Source organism: Brienomyrus brachyistius, chromosome 2 (assembly GCF_023856365.1).
Source record: "Brienomyrus brachyistius isolate T26 chromosome 2, BBRACH_0.4, whole genome shotgun sequence".
NCBI lineage: Eukaryota > Metazoa > Chordata > Actinopteri > Osteoglossiformes > Mormyridae > Brienomyrus > Brienomyrus brachyistius.
The window spans coordinates 8,187,210-8,211,485 of record NC_064534.1 but is presented as its reverse complement, the minus strand read 5'-3'; the positions used below and the strand labels follow the sequence as shown (position 1 = coordinate 8,211,485).

The following is a 24,276-nucleotide window of genomic DNA, read 5'->3' as shown; positions in this document are numbered from 1 at the left end:
GGAGAAACACGTGACACAGGGATTTCCTACACTTTTAAAATCATACATGCACACACACACATAAGCGGAAAAAGCATTACACGGCACATATATGTAGAGTATGTTTGTGTGTGTGACAAATAATACTTGAAACATATATGTATGTATATAGCCCTGATTAACTTTACTTCCAGTGGGCTTTGACATTGTAATACACACTCTACCGCTAGATGGTGACACTTCCCATACGTTGTGTTATTTTCTGTCCTAATCCTTCCAAGATGGCGCTGCACATGCTGCAGAGATGTGTCTGTCTTTCGAAATGCTTCTCAAAATACGCGATGCCCAGATTTACAGGTAATTGATTAGCACGTCGTTTAGTTAAATTCCTTCCATAATTTTTCCCAGTTATTGTCATGCGGCTTGTAGCCTGTGACTCTCCTGTGAGCGCCTGTGTCCGTGTACCCATGTGTCTGCTGTGTCTGTCTGATGTCCTTACGCCGGGCGTGAAACGCTTTGTAACCCTAAACGTAACCGTACAGCTGCCTGATCCTCTCTTCCTTCAGTAATCCCAGAATGTTACCTGGCCGTAATCGGGCAGTCAGTGTTGGAATTTATTATTTTTATAGGCGCAGGTGAAAGGCTCCGAATGAGTCCCTGATTGTCTCTTATTTATATGGTCTATTTTAGCCAGAAGTCTCCTATCTGCGTCATATACAGACCCCAAAATATGGGAGGACAGAGACCCAGATCCTCGCAACTTGGGTAAGTTACATTGACTTTTAATCCTTATGGAAATAACAGGTACAAGATTGCATGATTTATGTATAAACAGCAGGTATGTCCGACGGTGGTCAAGGTTAGTTAAAGCAGGCAATCTGCACAAATCATTCTGATTTTTGAAATGCAGCAGATGGCAGAGTTGTCCAGATATTGTACATCGCAGTTACAGTACAATGATCAAGATAAGCAGTCAGGAGATGCATGGATGGAATAAAAGGACAGTTTTTTACCAAATTAAATTATCTCATTAATGCACCCTTCCCATGATTTACTGAACTACATTTTCCCCTAAAAATTAGTTTCAAGTCTAGAATATGGAAACATTATTCCCATTTAATTTTTTTTATAAAAATGTACTGTTTGAGACCAAAATAATGTAACATTGTTTTAAATTTTCTTCATCTCTTTCTCACAGCTGAGTTAGCGGCTCTAATGGACCGGACATATGAGCGGAAATTGCCTGTCAGCTCCTTAACTATCTCACGGGTAGGAGGCTTAGTTACACATTACCTGTTAGCTTTATAACAATGTCAAACCCATCAGCAACGTAGCAGTGTCACAGTATGGGGCGATATTTGGGCATTGCCTGTCAGGGCCTCGACCTCACAGGTCACAGGTTGGGGGTGTCTGGACGTTACTCGCCAGCTTGCAAGATGGTGCCAGCGGCTGAGGGTATTTTGACGTCACCCATCGGTTTCATAATGCAGAAGGGTAGTTAGAACTTGTTAGGTTTCAGACACATTGTTGAAATCTGAGTTCAGCTTTTTCAGAAATACCTGAAGTAGGACCTCTGTATTCTTACTCGGCTCTTTTCCTTGTGTGTGTGTATAAAAAAAAAAAGTGCAAAATTTTCTCAACAGACTATTCAGATAGATGGTATTCATAGCCTTATTGAGCTAGTATCGGAAAAATTCATCGCAGAGTCTCAAAGCACTTATGTAAGTCGCCCTGACTAAGGGCGTCTGCCAAATACTGTAAATGTAATGTAAATGAGTTGTGCGATGCATTTTAATTAGAAGAATCCTTATGGTTTAATTTTGAGCAGCGGAACACTCGTCATTTCATCAAAGATTCAGTTTCCATATTATACCCAAGGGCACAAAATCTTTTAGCTTAAAGAAATACAATTGATTGTCTTCTGATTTTTATCAGATGTTTAATCATGCATTTCTACGGTTTGTACCCCAAGTTCTGCTAGTTCACTCCCTACAAAGGGTCACACGCTGCCTTCAGAAATCTTCATAACTTGAATTCCTTCCAAAAAGATAATAAGCTGTTTTAACCACAATTGCGCCTCCTTAACATTAACATGATAAGTTTAGGATGTACTTTGTTGAAAATACCATCTTTAAACATCTATTCTGACATCACAGATATTTAGCAGTAGTATGTCTGCAAATTGTAGTTGTGTGATTTGCTCATTTTAATAAATTAAAAAAATTCCTGAAATGCACTGATTAGTACAGCTCCCATTTTAGTACAGGCTTAATAAGCAAAGCCTGTTTCTCACACAGATGTTCCTGTGTGCTTTTGGTTGATAGAATTAATTTTTCTTGTTGTTCCTCCTCCGTTCATTTAAAGCCAAGGATTCTGAGTGCTGGTTCTAAGCCAGCAGCATCTCCTTCTGCTTTCATCTTAAAATGTTTTTTTTTTCTTTTCAAAATTCTGTATCGCTTTGTGTTGTCAGTCATTTTCTGCAGTGACTTCTGCAAAACTCAAGTTCTCTCGCCATTAAATTCTCTTTGTTTAGATACTTTATGTAGCAAACATCTACCATGTGGAACCGCTCCTCACTTCATTATGCAGATCCGTAAAGACTCAAGTTGTAGCTGATTTTTTTTTAAACTGGATGACATATTCCAGTGTCCTGGCTTTACTTAAACTCCTTAGGTTACATGCTTTGTTCAAGGATCACTCAGCTAAGCTCTGTTGAACCTTAAGGTCCATCTCCTTAATCACCATCATAATTTAGCCTCACGTACTGAACAGCTCTTGAACTATGTTTGTGCAGCAGTGGTTGGATTTGGCTGCGAAACGCATCTCTTAATCACTCTTATTTTCACCTTTAGTTTGTTGACAACATAACTTCAAGGGAAGAAATTGAACAGACAGTATATTATCTGTACAAGTAAGTCTAAAGTTCCTTACTTACAGTTTGCAGGTTTAATGTTTTTTTGTTATATACTATATGGACAAAGTATTGGGACAGCAGGTCATTACACCTGCAGGAACTTTTGACACCCTGTTATAAATCCATAGGCTCAAATATGGAATTGGTCCCCCCTGTGCAGCTATAACACTCTTCTTAGAGTGTGTCTATGGAAATTTTTGCCCATGAATCCAGAAGAACATTTGTGAAGTCAGACACTGATGTTGGACATGAAGCTCTGGCTCTGTGCTGGTTCATCCCTAAGGTGCTTGATGGGGTTGAGGTCAGGGTTCTGTGCAGGCCAGTCAAGTTCTTCCACACCACATTCACCCAACCGTGTCTTTATGGACCTTGCATCGTGCACTGGGACACAGTCATGCTGGAACATAAAGCACCTTCCCCAAACTTTTCCTACAAAGTTGGAAGCATAGAATTGTGCAAAATGTCTCAGTATGCTGAAGCATCAAGAGTTCCCTTCCCTGGACCTAACCCAACCCCTGATAAATAACCCCATACCATTAACCCTCCTCCATCAAATTTTACAGTTGGCACAAAGCAGGCAGGCAGCTAACGTTCTCCTGGCATCCGCCAAACCCAGACTCATCCATCAGACTGCTAGACAGAGAAGCGTGATTCGTCACTCCACAGAACACGTTTCCACTGCTCCAGAGTCCAGTGGTGGCGTGCTTTACACCACTCCATCTGACTTTTGGCATGGCGCTTGGTGATGTGAGGCTTGTACGCAGCTGCTCGGCCATGGAAGCCCATTCCATGAAGCTCCCGGCGGACAGTTTGTGTTGGGGTTAATGGCAGAGGAAGTTTGGAACTCTGCAGTTATTGAGTCAACAACAGAGCGTTGGAGATTTTTTTTTTTTTTTTTTTTACACTATGCGCCTCAGCACTTTGTAACCCCACTTTATTTTATGTGGTCTGCCACTTCGTAGCTGAGTTTCTGTTATTCCTAAACGCTTCCACTTTTCAATAATACCACTTACCGATGACCATGGAATATCCAGGAGGGAAGACATTTCATGTGCACCACGCTTGAATTCACGGAGTTCTTCAGAGCGACCCATTCTATCACAAATGTTTATTTGCATGACTTCATGGCTTGGTGCTTGATTTCATACACCTGGTGCAATAGCTCTGAATGAGATACCTGAATTCAGTGATTAAGAGATGCTTCCCAATGCTTTTGTCCATATACAGTATGTGCGCCTTCCTAATTTTGTTAAAATCACATACTGAACGATGTTAAAATGTCAGCGTCTTCTCTTTCTAACCAGGTTCCGTCACAGTCCAAACTGCTGGTACCTTAGAGACTGGACCATCCACAGTTGGATTAGACAATGTCTCAAATATGGAGCCAGGGATAAGGCCTTGTATACCCTAAAAAATAAGGTATGGGGCCCCTCCGGATGTCTTGGGTGCAAACCACACACTGACTGGACCTCGGCTTAGTTCAGGTGTCATGATGTAGGCGGCCTGGCAAACCTTAGATGTGGTTTACAGTAGATAGTCTTACATTCCATGCAGGATACATGACTGTGGAAAACTCTGGTTTAGATTCACATGGTAATTGAATGAAATCACGCCTGTTGTTCTTTCACACACTTATTTATGATGAATCACAAAGCTGAATCGTAATGCTGTCCAGGTTGGTGATTTCAGTTGATTCTCTGACATTGATTACTTATGATCTTTTCTTCTTCTTGTTCACGTCTCTCTACGTGAGGCAGTTGATGCTTATTTGGTACCTCCCATAGATTCCTAACCCCATGTTCATGTTTTATCAGGTGCAGTTTGGGATTTTTCCTGATGAATTCACATTCAACCTCCTGTTGGATTCATTCCTGAAGGACAAAGACTTCGGAGGTAGCCCTTTGTTCTGCTCTGTCTGTCTGTCTGTCTGTCGGTCTGTCAGTCTGTCTGTCTGCTGAGCAGGGGCTGTTGCTCTGAATTTCATGATCAGTACTTCTTATGTATGTTATATCGTGACAGTCTTTTTTTTTTGCCAATGTGATTTATTAAAAATGTATTAAGGGATTGTCAGGAATGTGCCTTCGTGGGGCAGTGGTGGAGGTTGCAGACTTATTATATCTGTTTGCCGTGATTTACGTTGTTTTAGCGCGTCTGCCTTCCGTGTCCCGCAGGTGCCTGGTCTGTCGTGGAGGAGATGATGCGACAGGAGGCCTTTGAGTCGCCATCCACTCAGATCCTTTCACTCTACGCTCTGGCCAGTTATTTATCGACGAATCCTGAACTCACAGTAAGCATCCTCTTCTGTTACCTCATAAACACATTTGCGAACAGAGTGCGAGTAATCCTTTAAGGGCGGGGGTATCGTTTTATCGTTACTGGGGTGGTGAGTCGCTCATTGGCTTAGCGATTTGTGCTCATGTCCATGAGACACCATCGTAATCGTATCACCGTTGGGCCCTCGAACGATGCTTTTCACGCCGGCTGCTGCAGGGACCCTGAATGACCGTGCTCTCTGATTTTCACTAGTATGTTTGTTCCAACAGAAGTATCTGCTAAATCACGGGTCTCCAACTCCGGTCCTGGGGAGCTACCGTCCAGTAGGTTTTCTATCCTACCTGGATTCTGATGAGTCACACCTGCTCTCAGGTAAACACCAGGAACAGGTGTGACTCATCAGAAGTCAAATGGGACAGAAAACCTACTGGATAGTGGCTCTCCAGGACCGGAGTTGGAGACCCCTGTGCTAAATACATGTGGAAGAAAAGGAAAGGCGTTCAATAAACTTCTCTACACCTTTCCTTTATCGTAAATATGCTATTTTTAGCATTCAGTTTGCTTTCCATATTGGTGTTTTAATCATAAACCATCTAACTGGCACAATTCATGTTACTAAATTAGTCGCCGCTCCCTGTGTCTGTAGAATACAGCAGCTCATCCTGGAGCAGTTGTGATGGGGAAAATCAGATAACTTATCTTTCTTCCCCTCACCCAGTGGCAAGATGAGAGGAACCTGGGGTCTTCGCTCATGATTGCTGGCCTGAAGCAGCAGAACTCCACAGGCTTCAGTGCTCAGCTCCTCGGCCTCGCTCTCCTAGGTCTGCCCCCCTTCTGTCAGGCTTTCAGTGTCGCTGCTGGCTTCTGTTCTTTGTCATGTAAAGTCCTTCAGGAGCTTATGGTCCAGCGCGCCTCATATCTGCTGCGCGTTCACTGGTGTTACGCCCTTCGTCTGGGACTCCATCTGCATGCTCTCAGGATCGCAAGTTGTTTGGCTGACAGTTTTTTTGCAGTGACCCCAAATGACCAGGTGCACAACAAAGTCAATTTAAACTAGGTTTAAGGTGATGGACTTTCCTCAACCCTCTGTGTGGCCGCTGTTACCCCAGGCGTGCTGTAAAGGACCTCGCGGTGTAGAACGACAAACGTTTATTGATATTGCAAAAAATTTGATGTGACCGGTTCACCTTGTGCATTTACTGCTAAGCACCTTGGAACATCAGTTGAAGTAGTGGCGTGTTCTGAGCTGTGATGGACGTTGACCTCTCCCCCCAGGCAAAGTGGAGATGTCCCAGGGAATCCACGCTGTGTTCCGCGACGCGCCTCTGACGTGGGTCCCGGGCTTCATCAGCAGGGCCCTGCTGGTAATGGAGCAGGCGTGTGACGCAGCCCCACACATCAAGATATCCAAGGAGGCGGTACGTGTTTAATGCTGGAAATGCGTCTGTGATGCTGCGAGGACGTTTGATCCAACCCTGAGCCCTGCTGTGCGTGTCATCAACTTGAAGCCTGTTTCACAAAGGGAGATTTGTTGGTTAACTGGATAACTTGTCAGATTTAATGTAGACCCTCCTCTACTTACGAACGAGTTGCGTTCCAAACGGCCGTTGGTAACTTGAAATGTTTGTAATTCGTTATTCAACATCATTTTAGGGGTATATGCAAGTACAAAGAACTAGGATGCTGGGAGTACACACGCTACACTGCTGCGCGGGGGGAGTAGCAAACAGAAGTCGTACTAGATGGGATTGGTGCGCAGAAAAAATTTTGATGTTGCAGACAGGAAACGGGTGCTCAATGAACACAACTTGGACTTAGTCCTCTTCGTTCATATGTCCGAAAGTTCGGAAGTTGAAAGTTCGTATGTAGTAGACAGTCTGTACATCAGTTTAAGAACACGAGAAAGTTACTAATGAGAGAAGGTCATTTGGCCTATCAAGCTCACTTGGAAGGAATTAAATTACTCTAATTACATGCTGTGAGAAGTAATTCTTTCTCAGATCCAATCTAAAGTGTCCCCCCATTATTTCGCGACTGGCCTCGGGCTCTTGAGTTAGAACTATTTTGATGTAACAATTTGTATGAACAACACCTATCCCTATTATAATCTTATATACCTGGATCATGTCTAGCCCTTGGTCTCCTTCGCTCAAGGCTAAACAAATTCAGCTCTTCCCACCTCTGTTCGTAAATAAACTTTATTTTTGTTGACTTCCATTTAGTCAAGACATCCTTTATTCCAGCAAGTTGTCTTGCTGACCCAGAAATTCAGCGTCATGACACAGGCTCCTGGGCTTCTGAGGGGGAACAAGATCAGCACTTTTAGCTTTTCTTATCGGTATTTAGTTTGTTCACGTATCAGTTTTACTCACGAATCCATGTCCATCACTTTCCGGTCCTGTTTAATGTCCTTTTTTTTTTTTTTTTTTTACTGTTTTAATATTTTTCATTTTGATGGGAAACATTCATGTAAGAGGTCAGTATTTAAAATCAGTATTTAGGAAAACTGCTGGACATTTAATCGGAGTACCAGTGAAATATCATTCAGGCCCGACTTTCCTCTGACGTGTGAACAATGCCAGGCCTGCAGTTAGAGGCTGGGCAGCGCAGACCACCGCTTTACAGGGCAGCTGTGCCTTTGTAAGTGAAGAGGAGACCGCAGGTGGATTTTAATGACCCTCAATTTTCATTTCATTTACCAAATGACAGGCAGTGGTCTGTAGCGGGTGACATTGATTATAAATTCTTTTTAAAAATCAGAGTTTTCTTTTCTTCCTGTACACTGTGAGAACATGTTTTGAAGAGTCGGTGTCACCGTTTTCTCTCGTGTGAATTCCAGGTCGATTACCTAGGGGGGGTACTGAAAGATCTGTCAGCCTCTCACACCCCTGAAGAGGGTGGGGAGACTCCAGAGACTGTCGATGAGGAGGACCAGCTGGAGAGGATGAAGGTCCCAGAATATTCCAGAAGGTTTAAGGTGTGTAAAAATGTCATTTATTGTAAATTTTTGAGATATATTAAATCAGCACTTTGTATCTGCAGAGGATTGGTTTCCGGATGCCCCCCCCCCCCGTGTACCAAAATCCGAATCTCTGGATCAGTTTCCTTATCTAAAAATGGTGCAGTATTTGCATATAACCTACGCACATCTTTCCGCAGACTTCAAAAACATCTCTAGATCACCTGTAATACAACACAAACAAGGGATAATACATTAGCCAGATACATGATTTGATAATGTAAAATAAATAAAGATTCGGAATCACGAACTGAATGTCAACCAGCTTCCTTCTCATCAGCACGATAAGCGGTGCGGATAAATGAGGAGGCATGGAATCTCTGGCATCCAGCCGCACCAATACGGCAAACCTGAACGCTAAGAGCTGAAGAAAATGAATAAAGTCCCGTCACTTTTCAGTCGCTCCCACGTCTGACGGAAAATTATGAGCCTCCCTGGATGTCAATTTCAACGTAGTGCTCAGTGCTGCAAATTCACGTTTTTGCTTTTTAGAACTTTCTGGATGTTTAGTTTTTTTTTTTTTTTTTTTCTCCTCCGAATATCTTCAGTCCGCTGTTGGTTGGAAGCAGAACCCGCAGATCCAGGCGGCCAGTTGTAATGATTATGGCCTTTGTGGTTCAGTGGGCAGCACGCTTGCTTTATACCTGCAGGGTTTGGGAATTATATCCCAACCCTGCTTTGTCTTTCGAGTTTGAAGGCATTACTGTGCTGTCTGGCTTCTCCTCCAGGTACTGCAGCTTTCCCCCGCAGTACAAAGATTTACAGTCTGTTTTATTGGTGCGTCTAACTGGACTATAGTTTATGATGATGTGTACACCCTTGTAATGGCCTGGCGTCCTGCCCAGGTTGTTCCCTGTCTTGTGCGCTGCCTAGAATAGACCTTGAAAAAATCCTCTAAATTCAGTTTAGTCTAAAATTAGAGAAGCATTGGAGCTCTACTTAGCCACCCAAAGGGAGAGCGGTTCCCGGGCCTTGAAACTACTGGATGTGCATCATTGTGGTGATTCTTAAAGTAGGGGATACACTGTACAACAAGGAAACCTTCTTCAATCACCCCATAATGAAATGTAGGGAGTCTGAACTATGCTAAAGTAATTGTCGTCCTATTGATCAGATCAAAGAAATTGACTGCTGAAGGAAATATTATTGAATTTCAATCTTTGTAAGTAAATACCAAACTGTGTGACTGTGTTTCAGTCATCTGATGATAGATGATGATGATGATAATGATGATGAAATGCAGTGTTACACTTGCAACCCCACAAGCTGGTTCAGGGGCCCGTCAACAGTGACTTCCCATAAATGTGAACCAATAGGTCCTGTTTGGGGTGGGCGATATGGCAAAGATATGATAACGTGATATTCCTTGGGCAGGATCAGAATCCATGATGTCATCACAGTTGTTTTTCATGTTGGTTTTTAAGACTCTAAAAGTTACTCTACAGCAGAGATTCTCAAACTCAGTCCTCGGAACCCACTGCCCTGCTTGTTTTCCTGCTATCCCTGCCCCACACACAAGTCCCAGCTGTCTTTCAGCTTCTGATTACCTGGATCAGGGGTGTTCAGTCAGTCAGCAGTGTGTAGGGCAGGGACAGCTGGAAAACAAGCAGGGCAGTGGGGCCTGAGGACCGAGTTTTAGAACCACTGGTTTATGGTAACCGTGCAGGTTTTGAAAAATCTCAACAAATCCCATGTTCAACCAACGTTGAATCCTTTTTAGGAACCACCTCCTCCATGTCATCCATGCCACTACATTGCTAAATAGTGAATGTGTTGAATGTTGGGCGCGAAAGGGAGAGAGGAAGAAATCCAAGGCGCTACCTGCCGTTTACTACTGCCGGTTTATTGGTGTGTCGAAGTGGATTTGGCTGATAAAACAACTTTAGATGCGGGTATGAGCCATAGAGCTGCAACTGATAGAATGTGCACTGAATCACGATACCAACGATCTCACCGTACAGGCGTATTGTAGAGACATTTTAATCATACAAGATTGTCAAATCGCACAGCCTTACATACAGTTTGTTAAATGAAACGTTGAAGCTGACAGTCAGCTTAATCCCGTGTTCTGTCTGTTCAGGAGCTGAACAGCTGTCTGCAGGCCCTGGATAGAATAGATGTTCGCAGTCTGCAGGCCCTGACATCCAGCCTGGCGGAGGAGAGCCTCGTCGCTGCAGAGGCACAGGACGTGCAGCGTTACCGGGGAGAGATGAAGGAGTGGGAGGAGGAGCGGCGCGATCTGGCCAGGAGGGAGGAGGCGCAGCGGGAGGAGGCGCAGCGGGAATGGGCGGCCAGAGCAGCGGAGAAGGCAAGGCAGCCACTGCAGAAGCTGAGCCATCGCTGAGACCCCCTGTGCTGAAAGGCCTGGACACTGCATGAAGGGGTGGCACCATAACTGTTCCAGTAGGCATGTCCTCAGTCCTCGACCAATGTAGGCATGACAGCTTAAACAGGAACATGTGGTCCGACGTCAAGGAACTGCTTGACCGGAAGAACGATTCTCTCTGCCTTTGTACCTCATTTGAAAATATTCCTCTCGCCATGTGAAATGATAAATGTTTGGGTAGCAGTAATAAACAAATCGGTCAACAAAGTTAATTGTATATTTTTTTTCTGCAGCCATCTCCTGCTTTGTCCGATTGTAACATAGTCGCTGTTTTAACCTTGAGGTAGTAAATATTTTATTTGTTACAAAACATATGCTCATTGATCAACGCTGAGCACAGACACTGCACATTCAAGGTTATAACCCTGGAAAAAGGCCATCATTGTAGCAGTATCTGAGACCCTGGTGTTAACTGTTGTTGCGGCAGTAACCTAGACTTTCTGGTGTCCTGCGTACGCCCAGTAGCAAGTGTTTGCTGTTTCAGTGTCTCAGTTAAAAACTCTGTTGTTTTGTTAATTTATATACGTATGTACCCACACACCCACACACATGTAGAAAGGTCTAAATGTATACATAGCGATGTATTCATAATTGTTTCTGGTATCAGGAGTGCGAGTTAATTCTGATGAAGGATAAGACAGAGATCAGCACTGGCAGAAAATTTGGTTTATTAGCGGTTGGCTGTTACAGAGCTGCTTGATGCTTCCTTGTACATTCACGTGAGATTAACGCGAGAAACTGCTCAGGGACTGTTTGCATGATTAAGCATTTACTGTTCAGCTGCGAGAAATATTTCAGAATGCTTTAAAAGGATACGGGTTGTTTCCTAAGGGTGTCAGACTCTTGATGGATTTGTGTGGTCTTCGGTTTCATTATATTCTCAAACACAATGACGCATTTGTTTGTTTGTTTATAATACATAGCTATCATCGACATCTGCGCCCTTAGCATCAGCAATAATTTATATAAACGTACAGCTTGATAAGACTTGGGTATTTCGCCATTGACACACTGTAACGCTGTCTGTTGTACAGATTTAATGCAGCTTCTTTCTTTAGCTTTTTCTTTTAGCTTTAGTTTTTCCATAACAAGTGCAGCACGTATGATTCGTGGAAAAGCACATTTTTCCACAGAACTTTGGTCCTTCTGGCTGTATGTTTCCTGAAATCTGCTTGCGATGTTATTACATATATTTAAAAATAATCCAATGTGTACTTACTGCGATATCTTCCGTGAACCACTGAGATTTCATAACAATAGTAATAAATACAGACTTGTACAAAACTGCTTTGTAACAAAAAAAACAAAAAACGGCTACATTTCAACCACAGTGTGACTGTGGAAGTTAATAATAATCCCTCATTACTGTAATTTTTTTTTCAGCTACGAGATAACGGTGGGGCTTTCTAAGCTTTGGAGGTGCTGTACTTGTCTTTTATGCATTTGACAAAATATATAAAGGCAATTCTATTAATTTCCCTTCATTTTTATACATTTTATATAAACTTCACTGTTGGATATTTATCCATCCATCCATTTGTCTTGCAACCATTTATGAAATATATGGGTGTGGGGAAGCTGGAGTTTATCCAAGGCAGCGCAGGGGGCAGTGCTGGGGACACCCTGTAGACACTCATGCATTATGGGTAATTTAGATGTGACTGCATGTTTATCATGCCAATCTTATCCGCAAAGGGCCGGTGTGTGTGTGGCTTTTTGGGGTAACCTTTAGGTCAGCTGTTCACACCCAGGTGTGAGGACTCTTCAGCCAATCTGTCCTCTAATTAGTGACCTAATTAGGGAGTCGCATTGAAAACCTGCACACACAGCGGCCCTTTCTGGGTAAGATTGGCCACCCCTGACCTAGAGAAAAGCGACCGCGACAGACAACATGCACACTCCACACACAGACCCAGAGACTGGTGAATGGAAATGGGTCTTACAAAAGTTCTGAATACTTTCTGTGGCTCTTTCCTAGAAATTCCAATATTTTACCCCAAGACCCAGTCCAGTGTAAGTATGGGGAAGATGAATGGGTGGATGTCATTATATCAGTCTTTCCCAATCCGGGTTTCAGGGACCCGCAGTCAGTCCATGTTTTCCTCCCACCGAGCTCCATCCTGGCCACCTTCCGAGAGCTGGGAGCGAGCAAAAATGCGGACTGTCTGTGGACCCCCAAGAACCCGATTAGGAAACACCACTTTATATTACCTTATTTATATTACTGAAATTTAGAATTAAGGTAATTAAGCAGTTAAATCCCCGATCAAAGCTTTCTGAACATCTTATTAAAATGGCATTAATACCCTAAAATTTAGCCAAAGGCAGCATAGTGAACCCTGCTCAATCTCTCTACATTCATACCCTTTTCCTTTTCTACCTTCAGTTCTGCACATAAAAGATTCTGATCTATACTTTTATATATACACTCTACAATTCTTGTCATCCTAATTCACTATTTTAGTACCACGACTATTTCATTCTCTATAGAAGTAAGCATTACTCGTAAAAACATAAACTGCATTTCTTGTGAATCTTTTTCTAACGATAAACTATTCTGAAGTCAGTGCTCTGCAGCAAAAAAGGCTTAAGATATATAACACTAAATAGGGCAAATACTCTCATTATCCCTGTAAATCACTTTGTCTATATCTTTGTCCTAAATACACGCTAAATAAAGGATATGGTTAATATTTCACTATAAACAGTATAACATTTTTTTTATATATTTTACCCCAAATGTCTAAAAGCTCACCATAGCAGTTTTACAGTATGTCAGTTCAAAATAATCCAGTTCAAATGTTCTTTTCCTGTCATGTGACACTACGAATCCATATGCTGCAAATAGTTACAACTGTTTGGGAGCTGTAAGGGGTGTCTAAAGTAGGGGTGCCACCTCAGTCCTGTAAAATCCTGGACACCCAGTCACTGACCAAAATACTGCACATAGCAACACCATTCCAAAGGTTTGTCCAGATCCGTTTCATAGGGAAACTGATAAGGACATTGCGTGTCCTGGAATGAAATTAATTTTTTCCAGGACAAGCGACCAAAATCCAAAGTGGTCCCAGAAAATCCTGGACAGGTGGCAACCTTAGTCTAAAGTGCACTAAAATATTATTACTGGTATTAATTGCTACATTGGTTATATTCATATACATATACATATCATATACATAATTATATTTCAAGAGGAATTGGAAGCTGGAGAGTATAATGTGGTTCGCTGGGATCACAGCTCGATCTTGCAAGCAGGAAAGGACTCGTCCTGCATGAGCACAGTACTGCTGCTGGCCAGAACAATGACGTTGAGCCTCTGCTGTTCCTCACAGGTTTGCTGGTACCACTGCTTCATGACCTCCGAGTCGTGAGTTGGAATCACGGTGACCTGTGGGCCAGAATCTGACTGTGATTCACTGTGCACTGCTGACTGTCCAAATATGCCTTGATACAGCTGACAATAACTCCACACATAACTGTAATGTTTCTACACGCGTGAAATCCTGCCTGATTTAACTGCCACATAAAACTTGAAAACTTTTGGCATGACAGTTCCAGGAAGAGATAATACTTTATTTGATGAAACACAAATAATATAGTATACGACAAATATAACATAGCTACTACTTCTGTATTATTTAACCACAAACTAAATCTTCCTTACATACTCATCTCATGTTAATTCATCATTAATGAACCGTGATGCATGTGGTTTCTTAAATAATTACTTTACTTGTTACTACTAAATCTCTTAATGCTGTAAACCTTTGTGAACTACTGAAGGAACAAGTAATGAATAATGCAAGTGAAATACTGATCTCATGTTGGTTCATCATTAATGAATCTTGACACGTCTAGACACCTCAAGTAGCGACTATGTTTGTTCATGATTTGTTCATGATTTGTACTTCAGTCGAACCCGAGTCATTACTAAGTACCTGCACCCTGTCAAGTAGTGTTAGTTTTGCATGTAGGTTAGACTTCAGTGAACTTCTACATGATAAGCAGCTCAAAAACAAAAATCTAACCTGAAGGTTATTGTCCCACTGAGATTTTCCTTCCAATAGAGAGTCCAGAACAGCTTTATGGGGTTCCTCTGCCACTGGATCGTGGCCACTGACAACATAGTGGGAAGACCTCACTCGCCTGAAGAACTCAGCGTCGACATTTTTGGCATTTCCATGGCTTGGAATGTACACCAGGTCCACATATATAGGGGATCCGTCTGGTGGCCACTTTTCTGGTGACTTACCACTGGCAGACCCTTAAATGCAAGAATAATGAGCGGAATGTGTAATAATCCATATAGTCACTGCCCCTGCAGTTTTGAACATTGTCATCTGTAGGCAATTAATGTCATGACGATTTATAGCTGGAACAGTAGACATACACTGCAGGAGTCACATGATCGGTCCATGATTAAAACAGCGCTGAAAAAAATGAACAACTAAACAATACAGCTCAATGCACTGGTCCAGGAATTATGTTTTCAATCTCAAGAGTTGAAGATAAAAATAACATTATTATTATTATTATCACCATCCATCCACCCATCCATCGATTTTCCAAACCACTTATCCTACTGGGTCGCAGGGGGTCCGGAAGCAATGGGCACGAGGCAGGGAACAACCTAGGATGGGGGGCCAGCCCATCGCAGGGCACACTCACACACCATTCACTCACACATGCACACCTACGGGCAATTTAGCAAGTCCAATTAGCCTTAGCATGTCTTTGGACTGTGGGGGGAAACCGGAGTATTATCACCATCATTATTATTATTATTATTATTATTACCGCAACAGTAATAATAAGTCTTTATAACCACTGTCAAAATGTGATACCATAGACCTTTGTTAGGTTTACAGGACAGACACTTACCCAGTGATGCAGTTTTTGTAGCCTTTGTGGCCTTGATATTGCTTACATTCTTCTCTTCTTTTCCCCTTTTCTCAGTCCCCTTTAATTTTGATGCTGAAAGATCTCTCTTTCTTGGAGATGCAGTCTTACTTGTCTTGTCTGTAGACCCCACTGAGGTGGTCTCTGCATCACTTTTCCTTGCTGCCGAGGAAGGTTTAGTTTTCAGGCCTGGCTTTTTGTTAATAGATTTCTCTTTAGCCCCTTTTATTGCTGAATGCTGGTCATCAGTCAGAGCCACTGGATCAACGGTGCAGGTATCCGCTTTAGGGGGAACCGGAGGGCCATCTCTGAACGAGAGTGGAAGAGGGTCCCCGGTACTCTGCCTTAGAGTTATGCCTTGTGTTGGGGAGGATTCAAAGTCATCTTCGGAGTCCGTATTAGCATCAGCAGCAAAAAGCTCCAGGGGGTTTGGGTTGATAAACGATGGCGAAAGCTCCAACCTCGGGTCCCGGTACTCGCAGGTGTTTGCCAAACAGAAGTCTATATCAGGTCTAGAATATCCGGTAGCGCTCACTTTATTTCTGTTTAAAACATCAGGAAATGACTGGCTTTCCAGATTACTGTTCTGAAGGTCTTTGTTTTGGATGATGTTAGGTTCATATAGAAGTGAATAACCTTTGGATGATGAGGAATAGGTGCCAAAGCTGTCTTTGTAGTCAAATGAATGAGAGGATAGTGCTAGATAGGAAGGTGGTGAAATCTCAGGTTTGACTTGTGATTTAGACTTACAAGTGGATTGTGCATTAGACTCTGCTGCTACAGGCACCGTCTTGTTACATTCTACGTCAGAAAAGGTGGACATTGAGAAAGGTGGGGCAATTTCTACGGTGGGTGAATGTGATCTCTTCTCTTCAGCTTTGTCATTTTCAGGCTGGCAGAGTTCTTGGTCACAGTATGTGTAATCCACATCTGTAGGGCCATTTGTATCATATTGTTTGTTTGTCACAATGCTAGTCTGATCTGGGGATTCTTGTGTAAAATGTACATCTTTAATGTGATCAGGGCATTCTATACCTAATTTCAGAGGTGGTAAGAGTTCCTCTAAAGCCACCTGCTCTTTGGATGGAGAAAAAGTTGGGAAAAAAGAAACTGGTTGGGGAAATTCTTGTTTAGGTGCCTCAATCCTGGTTTCCTGGGGAGCAGGTAGATTCCGGAGTGCAGATATGGATGCAGATACAGGTATTTCTGCAGGCTGTGTAATGACTAACTCTGTAGAATCATCTGATGTTGGCTCAGGAATATAACTAGTAGTTCCTGAGAGGGAAGCAGCCAGGGAGATCTTGTCCTCTTCTACATCTTCACTGTCAGGGGTATCCGACTTGTCAGATGTTTTTCCTTCTGATACAGACTTATTACCCATGTCTACTAATTCTCCAATCACACTGGAATCCAGTGATATCAGAACCTGTAAAAGATCTTTTGAGACATTCACTGATCCCTCCGATTGAGCTTCTATGGTATGCTCACTGCACCTTTTTTGGCACAGAGCTAATGTATCTACTGAGGTCTGTTTCACAGGAGAAGAAAATAAGCCTAATTTGACATCCTCTAATGGACTTGGAGGCAATGACAACTTCCTGTCATCCTGACATAAATCTGCCGAGGACTGGCTCAGTTCAGCAAGTGATTTTCTATCTCCATACAGAGATGCATCTGATGGAGATCCCGATTCCAGAGGTGGAGGACTAGGAAGTGGGGAGGGCATCTTCTCAAATGATAATGCACAATCCGGAATATGGATATTTGTAATGTTGTCATCAGTAACTTCTGCTGTCATAACGCTTTGGGGTTTGGGAAGTGCTTCAACAGTACCGGATAAACTTTCAAGAGTAAGTTGTGAAGAGGGAGCTCCATTTAATGTATCATCTTGCTCAGTACTTGAAGACGTATGTACTTCATTCTGGTCTCCAGAAATAACTCTTTCTATTTCCGTCAGAGAATCCCTAGCACTCAGCAACAAGTCATGTTTTAAGCTGGTATCACTGGCAAAGGTCTTTAGGAGTGGAAAAACTGAAACTGAAGTACTTGTATCAACGGGCAGTTTGCCTGATATGCCCAATGCTGCTTGGTGACCAGGCTCCAGGTTTTTGTGTGCACTCATTCTGATAGAAAGTTGCTCATAAGACTTGTCGTCCTCATATGACGAGGGTGGTGACAGAGTGGCAGCAGACATGGGATAATCCTGACCTTCTGTGACGTCACTTTTTGAATCGTCTGATTTGATACTGTCAGGAAGTAAGACCATATTTTCTCTTCCATGGCCACTAGGTGGTGCAGCCCATCCTGACTTGGAAAGCTCAGTGGAAGACTTCAGTTCATCATGGGTGGTCACATTGCTCATAAGTTCTGGTATGGGCGTGTGAGTAGTCTGATCTGATGCTATGTAAACATCAGCTTTTGACTGTGTGTTAGGTAACAAGGTGGTGCATTCCTCAAGAGGACTGTGAGGATATTCCTTATCAGGCACTGCATTACTTTCTAAGCTTGCCTTCTCACTTGATGCAGAATGACAAGTAGAAATCGTAGCTGGTTTGCTAATGTATGATGTTAGTTTCTCACTAATAACTTCAGTCCCTGACTTGCTTAATTTGTTACTTTCTACTGAGTCCTCTGGCTTCATGCCATGCTTGTGTTGCACATCATCATTTGTTTCTGCTCTAACCAGACTGCTTAAAACTTCAGTTTTTACTTCTTTACCTTCACATTCTCTTGTAATAACAAACTGCTCTCTCTTCACCTCCATGGTTTCCTGTTCATCCACCCCTTTTGACAAGTCAACTAAAACACTCTCTCTATCTTCAGACTCCCTCACACCAATTTTGATTTGTCGCATAGATAAAAGTTCATCCAGGCTCTCTAGACCTTCTTCTGCAGCTTGAGTGGTTGTTCTAGGCTCATATCTAAATTCTCGGAGATCTTCACAAAGCCCAGCTTCTTTGGGCTTTTCCTCGACTTTTAACTTTTCTTCATAAGATGGAGCGACATTTATAACATAGCCTACATTTCCTTGAGCTTTAAGCTCCTCAAATTCCTTTGTAAGATCCTCTGCAGAAGACATTAAGGACCTTTCAGACTCGACGGCTTCTTCAGTGCCGACATCGGGAGAGTCCACCATTGCTCCAGCGCAAAGATTTTCAGTCTTACTTTTGTTCAGTTTAGGTTCCATTTTGGGGGTCTTGATCTTCTTCTCTTTCGATTTCCCAGGGCTTCCCACGTCCTTCCTCGGTGATTCCTCTTTTTTTGGAATTCTGTGTTTTGGCACAGACTTTTTCGCATCCCCCGGTGCAGCCGTAGGCTTTTTCAGATCCCTTGTGGGTTTTCTTATATCCTTTTTCAGATCTCTCTCTTTCTTTTCTTCTTTCTTTGCCTCCTTCATCGGAGAATCTTTCTTTGTATCCCTTTTCATGTCTTTTTTTGCCTTTTTCTTTGTTTCTTCCATCTTTACTTTTTCTTCAACTTTAGCCTTCACTTCTTTCTTAGTTTCTTTGGTATGTGTCTTTTCTATCAATGTCTTCAGTACTTTTTCAGTTTCATTCTCTTGTTTTGGTTTTGTTTCGGCTTTGTGCTCCAAAGCTGGGGTTTCAGTTTTCATTTCAAGAGGCGCTTTCTGTTTCACCTCAAAATGTTTCAATACCTCTTGAACAGAAGCAGTTTTTGAAATTTCCTGCGATCCCTCCTTTGATTCTTCTTTGCATCCCGGGCCAGCTGACGGCCTTGAAGCTGACGTACGACTTTCCTTGCTGATACTTTTGCTTTTCATCTTCACTTCTTTTTCTGTCCGTGCAAAGTTTGAAGATAACTCTGTTTGAGTGACCACTGGCTTCTTCAGGAAGTCTAAATGCTTGAGCATATCCAAACCCTCAAATATATTTTGCTGCGTCGTGTTGCCAGGAAACAGGACACGAACTATCTTCTCAGAAGGGTCAGATGGATGCCATACCATCAAGGATGAAATTGAAGTTAAATAAGAAATTGGGATTTCAGACTCAATGTAATTTGACTCTTTGTCTGCAAAACTGTCATTCCAATGTTTCATTAAGTCATTGTATTCTTTGCTATTTTTTACTGGGTTTAGCACATACATCTCCAACTTCCCAACACCCATCTTTTGAAATAAGAGAATAGGATCTAGAGAATTTCCAGAGGGACGATAAAGTGGCTCTGGCTTTATGGACAGTTCATCCAAGTAGTCCAGTGTGATGGATGCTTCCTCAACAGGCCCTCTCACCCTGATGTCATGCTCCAGTTTCCTAAGGTTTTCAGGAACGTTCATGAATACAACCCCAAGATCTGGTGAGATAAAATTTTTCACCCATTCACCGTCAGTCGTGGGGCCCTGGGACTGATCCCTCTTCTGTTCTGCTATTTTCCGCTGAAGCATACTGTTGATCCCGGGCAGATTGTCATCCCCAACGTGAGTAACCAGGATGGAGTCCACTCTGTCCAAATGTCTGATCAGCCTCCAGAAGCACGACTTGCGCTCTGACCCTCCGTTGATTAACATGTTGAATCCGTTGACCGAAAACAAGGTGGCGTCTCCTCGTCCGCCTGGAAAGACGTAACAGCAGGGCTTCGAGAGCTTGAGGAAGCCTCCAGAGCTGGGAGGTTCCAGCAGATCGAAGGGTGAGGGAACTTCCACCAATTTAAAGATATGCTGCGTAAACTCTGAAAGGCCATCCATCTCAGGCAGCACAATGGTGTTCTTCAACTTTAAATCAATGAAGTCTTGTAGATTGTGCCTGTCCATGTCTGAACTTTTCCAGTCCCCTTCATCTGGGCAATATAAGGTCAGGTTTGCTCTGTTGTCTGGATGTATGGTACTAAGCAGTTCACCAATCTGTTGTAACAGAAACACTGGTTTAGTTTTCTGCCACTTTGATTTGGGCTACAAATCGAGGCAAATTACAGAGGATAATATTACAAATACTGAGAACTAGCATGAGTCACTTACCTCTTGATCTGTGAATATATCTATAAAATTATGAAATGAGAAGCTTCCAGACTGGAGAGCTAGGCCCCCACAGCTTTTGTAATACTGCCCGGAAAGTACCAGCAATTTGTCTCTGGAAGCATCTGAGACCATCACCCGGACCTAAACTCCAACAAATGGTAAGAAACAGATGACATACATACCAGGTATGTATTACTATTATTTCTACAGATAACAAGACGTAAAGGTTTCTAGTGTTCTGCTGATTGGTTGGCTTTCTGACCAGAATATCACTGCAAGGAGTATGTATTCTGGTAGGTATTACTTCATACTTGGGGCAGCATGGAGGTGTACTGGTTAGCACTGTTGCCTCACACCTATGGGACCCAGGTTCAAGTCTCCACCTGGGTCACATGTGTGTGGAGTTTGCATGTTCTCCCCATGTCATCGTGGGGTTTCCTCCGGGTACTCCGGTTTCCCCCCACAGTCCAAAGACATGCTGAGGCTAATTGGACTTGCTAAATTGCCCGTAGGTGTGCATGTGTGCGTGAATGGTGTGTGAGTGTGCCCTGTGATGGGCTGGCCCCCCATCCTGGGTTGTTCCCTGCCTCGTGCCCATTGCTTCCGGGATAGGCTCCGGACCCCCCGCGACCCAGTAGGATAAGTGGTTTGGAAAATGGATGGATGGATTACTTCATACTTTAATAACTAGAATAGAATTTTTCTTCATTTTAGACACATAAAAGCTGCTTTTAATTCTGAACAATGTGAAAAAATTACAAAATTAAAAAATATCAAAGAAGTTAATGCTGTAACTTAACTTGTAAAAATCCTCCTGATTTCTCTTTATATATAAGTCAATTGTGGAATGGGGAGCTACTTTGGTGAAAAACTATCAATACCCAGAAACTGCACAAGTTTTACTTTATAATTCTTCAGAAACAGATGCAAAACAGACGTCTTTAAATAAAGCATTAGATTGACAAACTAAAATGATACTGGCATCCCATGCAAGACGTTTCCAGGCCAAATGCCCTGTGCTTCCTGGAACAGGGTCCAGGTCCACCAAGTGTTGTGGATGGATGGATGCATGACAGAAATGATAAACTGCAACATTTAATCTGCTAATGTCTGTTCAGTTGACATTTTGTAGGGTATTCTCTTATGACAAACGGCAGTTAGAAAACACATTATATAAATGAGAACCACACGGACACCATTTAAACTAGCGAAAAAGAAAAAGACTAAGAAATTTACAAATTAGTGCCAAAAGAAAAACAAAACGTATTCTTCTGTGGTGAAAGAAAAACAGGACATTAAAGGCGTACCTCATTGCTGACAGTCTCGTGTGTTGGGTTCACGAGAACCACAGCTTCCAAAACCTCACTTCTGTAGTGCAAAGTCTTCTGCCCTAAAATAGTGACAGAATCGGATCACTCAGAGTCAGTAATAATGTAAAACTGGCTTTTGTACAGTATTAAGCATTCTTCAATTTTCATCCTATGTACCAGTTAGACTATGACGTGTCTATAATGTAAAAAACTGCAGTTGTGCAATGATACAGACTGTAATGAAACATTTTATAGAGTTAATGGTGTGTAATGGAATAACAAGTATTTAATTTAATAAAAAATGTTTTTACCATGATTCTGTGATCATGTGCATGATTCAAGATACTGTTTCGTTTCAGGAGAAAAATACGCAAAACTACCTTTTCCATCAGAGGAGCTTGTAGAATGTCGTGAAACAAATAGCCTCAGCTCTTGGTCGAGTTTATAGTTAATATGGTCCACAGCCCACGAGCGGATTCCTGTGGATCCAAAGGGATTATGGAATGTAAGCTATTAACATGAGCATTTTGGGCGAAACTTTTATTTTGGGTGCATTGCAGTTTTATCCAGGAACAGTGACTTGTTTAACCGACAGTGGTCAGGTGATCCGTATCCGTGACGTATATAAACCAACAACAACAACGGTAACAATGATGATGATGAATATTATTATTTTTACTACTACTTCTACTACTACAACTAGTAATAATACTAATTATTAGTATGATAATAATAATAACCAACTACTTGTTGTTCATGCTATAAAGCTTTGCTGAGAGTAATCCAAAAGCGAGGTAAAATTTCACTAATTGCAAAGCTGTGTGTTTTACTCGACAAACTTATTTTAAGTAGAAATAGCATAGTTCCCTTCATTTGCATTTAGGTGCTTTGTTTACTCATGGTCGTCCACCCCCCATTGTTATGGGGTCAGATACATTTACAGAGGTACAGCATCGCTGCCTCACTATATAGCGCTGGGTCCATGAATCGCTCCGCGCCTCTTCTCGACAGCACCGCAGTGCGGACCGAGCCGCGCCCAGAAGCGCGCGTCCGCGAACAATCACACGTAAACAGCTGAGTCCCGACTTTTATTATTATTATTACGTTTAATATTACGTCTCAACAGAGTAACTAAAGAAAAGTTCCTCATTTATTATTTCATCAAATAAAATACCACGCAATATTTATCACACTTTTGAAGAGAAATTTAAGAGAAATGTCGGATAACTTATACGAAGTTATATATATATTCGGTGTCTTGCATTTCAGATTTCACCTTAACTCAATGGCTTATTTTCCAAATAAGTCTGCGCTTTAGCTAACTTGTAAGTTATTATCATTGAATTTTGGGGAGCCGTAGTGTGACAGAAACTATACGCAGTTACGAAACGACATCCGTCACTTTGTGAAGACAATACATTTGAGCTCACAAACTAAAATACATATGGAATTATTACCGTATGTTTTCACTTTATGTGCAAACGGACAAATGACGTTTTCAACCGCAATAAGACATCAAACAGAGTTACAGAGTTTCCTTGTTAAGACAACATGGAAAACTGTCAAATCGTTGGTTATTAAACAAATATCCCCATGAATTGGTAGGTATTGGCACATATAATGTTATGAACAGTAATGGGCTTCAAAGTACAGCTTCAAAGTGAAGTGCGAAAGTTTCCATAATGCAAAGAAACTGATTTTTTAATGGAGTTTATGTAAAGGTAACTGCACTGGATCATTCAGTCAGTGGCTGTTTTCGAGTATTTCCTACCCTTTCCGATGTCTTCTATCGCACAGCTCAGCTCTTCCTCCGACACGATTTCCCCAATAACTACAAGCAGGTAAAGTTTGCTGCCTGGGAATCGCTGAGCCGCCCTGGAAGCTGCGATAGGAAACACAGCATCAGCACCGCTCACCGGTCCGGCTGACGCCGCCATCCTCGCTCCTAATTGCCGGAGGAGATGATGGCTGGAAAGGTGGGGTTTGCTTTTTATACCCCCGCGCAGTTTATGCCCAGGGTACGATTCGGGCTGAGATGTGCGCATCTCATCTGATGTCCTGCCGAGCGAATCAGCACCTTCCGAAGTCATATGGGTGGGGATATACTTGAAATTATGTCTTCGCTGCATCCGAAAGTGACTTATCATTATTCCTAATTATATTTAATGCAGGCCAGCGATAATAAACACAACAATTCATGCATGAAAGAATGAACCACAATAAAAGTAGAAAAGAAATAGTTATTGACAAAAACGCAGAATCATTGTTTGCCAAATGAGTGCGTGATTCTGCATTTAGTAAACACTGCACTTAAGAATTAAACTTCGTTTCTACAATTTTTTTTTTAAGATTTATACTATTGCATACATTTATATTAGGCCTGCTGCATTATTTTGAGTTTGAATTATTTTTATATTCTTTCCTGTTTGATAGAAGAAATATTCTGTATCAATAAAATACACATCAAGTACATTCTCCATCCTCATTTAGCTGTTCTGCACGACTTGGGTGAATATTTGTATG

The 24,276-nt window shown here is 42.2% G+C and overlaps 2 protein-coding genes across 2 annotated transcripts; one reads left to right on the top strand and one right to left on the bottom strand.

The window, feature by feature from the left end:
• Positions 1-30: 30 nt before the first annotated feature.
• Positions 31-10,779, top strand: mrps27 (mitochondrial ribosomal protein S27). Its single transcript, XM_048993923.1, has 11 exons — positions 31-336; positions 670-744; positions 1,178-1,248; positions 2,832-2,890; positions 4,198-4,312; positions 4,708-4,786; positions 5,065-5,180; positions 5,886-5,988; positions 6,443-6,585; positions 8,007-8,144; positions 10,267-10,779. Exons 1-11 carry the CDS (start codon positions 210-212, stop codon positions 10,528-10,530), a joined length of 1,290 nt encoding a protein of 429 aa, XP_048849880.1. The 5' UTR covers positions 31-209; the 3' UTR covers positions 10,531-10,779.
• A 1,081-nt stretch (positions 10,780-11,860) lies between these two features.
• Positions 11,861-23,710, bottom strand: LOC125720148 (microtubule-associated protein 1B-like). The gene is made up of 7 exons (XM_048995302.1): positions 23,525-23,710; positions 22,134-22,232; positions 21,751-21,833; positions 20,444-20,584; positions 15,454-20,329; positions 14,601-14,836; positions 11,861-13,960 (listed from the first exon to the last, which is right to left on the bottom strand). The coding sequence occupies exons 1-7, from the start codon at positions 23,688-23,690 to the stop codon at positions 13,805-13,807; spliced, it is 5,757 nt and encodes a 1,918-aa protein (XP_048851259.1). The 5' UTR covers positions 23,691-23,710; the 3' UTR covers positions 11,861-13,804.
• Between the last annotated feature and the right edge of the window lie 566 nt (positions 23,711-24,276).

What these genes read in the sequence shown, in the direction of transcription:
- mrps27 (XM_048993923.1), top strand. Translation starts at nt 210, where the DNA reads ATGGTGACACTTCCCATACGTTGTGTTATTTTCTGTCCTAATCCTTCC. An exon ending in CGCGATGCCCAGATTTACAG is followed by an intron (nt 337 to 669) that starts GTAATTGATTAG and finishes GGTCTATTTTAG; the next exon opens with CCAGAAGTCTCCTATCTGCG. An exon ending in AATATTCCAGAAGGTTTAAG is followed by an intron (nt 8,145 to 10,266) that starts GTGTGTAAAAAT and finishes CTGTCTGTTCAG; the next exon opens with GAGCTGAACAGCTGTCTGCA.
- LOC125720148 (XM_048995302.1), bottom strand. Translation starts at nt 23,690, where the DNA reads ATGGCGGCGTCAGCCGGACCGGTGAGCGGTGCTGATGCTGTGTTTCCT. An exon ending in ATATATTCACAGATCAAGAG is followed by an intron (nt 20,330 to 20,443) that starts GTAAGTGACTCA and finishes CTGTTACAACAG; the next exon opens with ATTGGTGAACTGCTTAGTAC. An exon ending in TACAAAAACTGCATCACTGG is followed by an intron (nt 14,837 to 15,453) that starts GTAAGTGTCTGT and finishes CTTGCATTTAAG; the next exon opens with GGTCTGCCAGTGGTAAGTCA.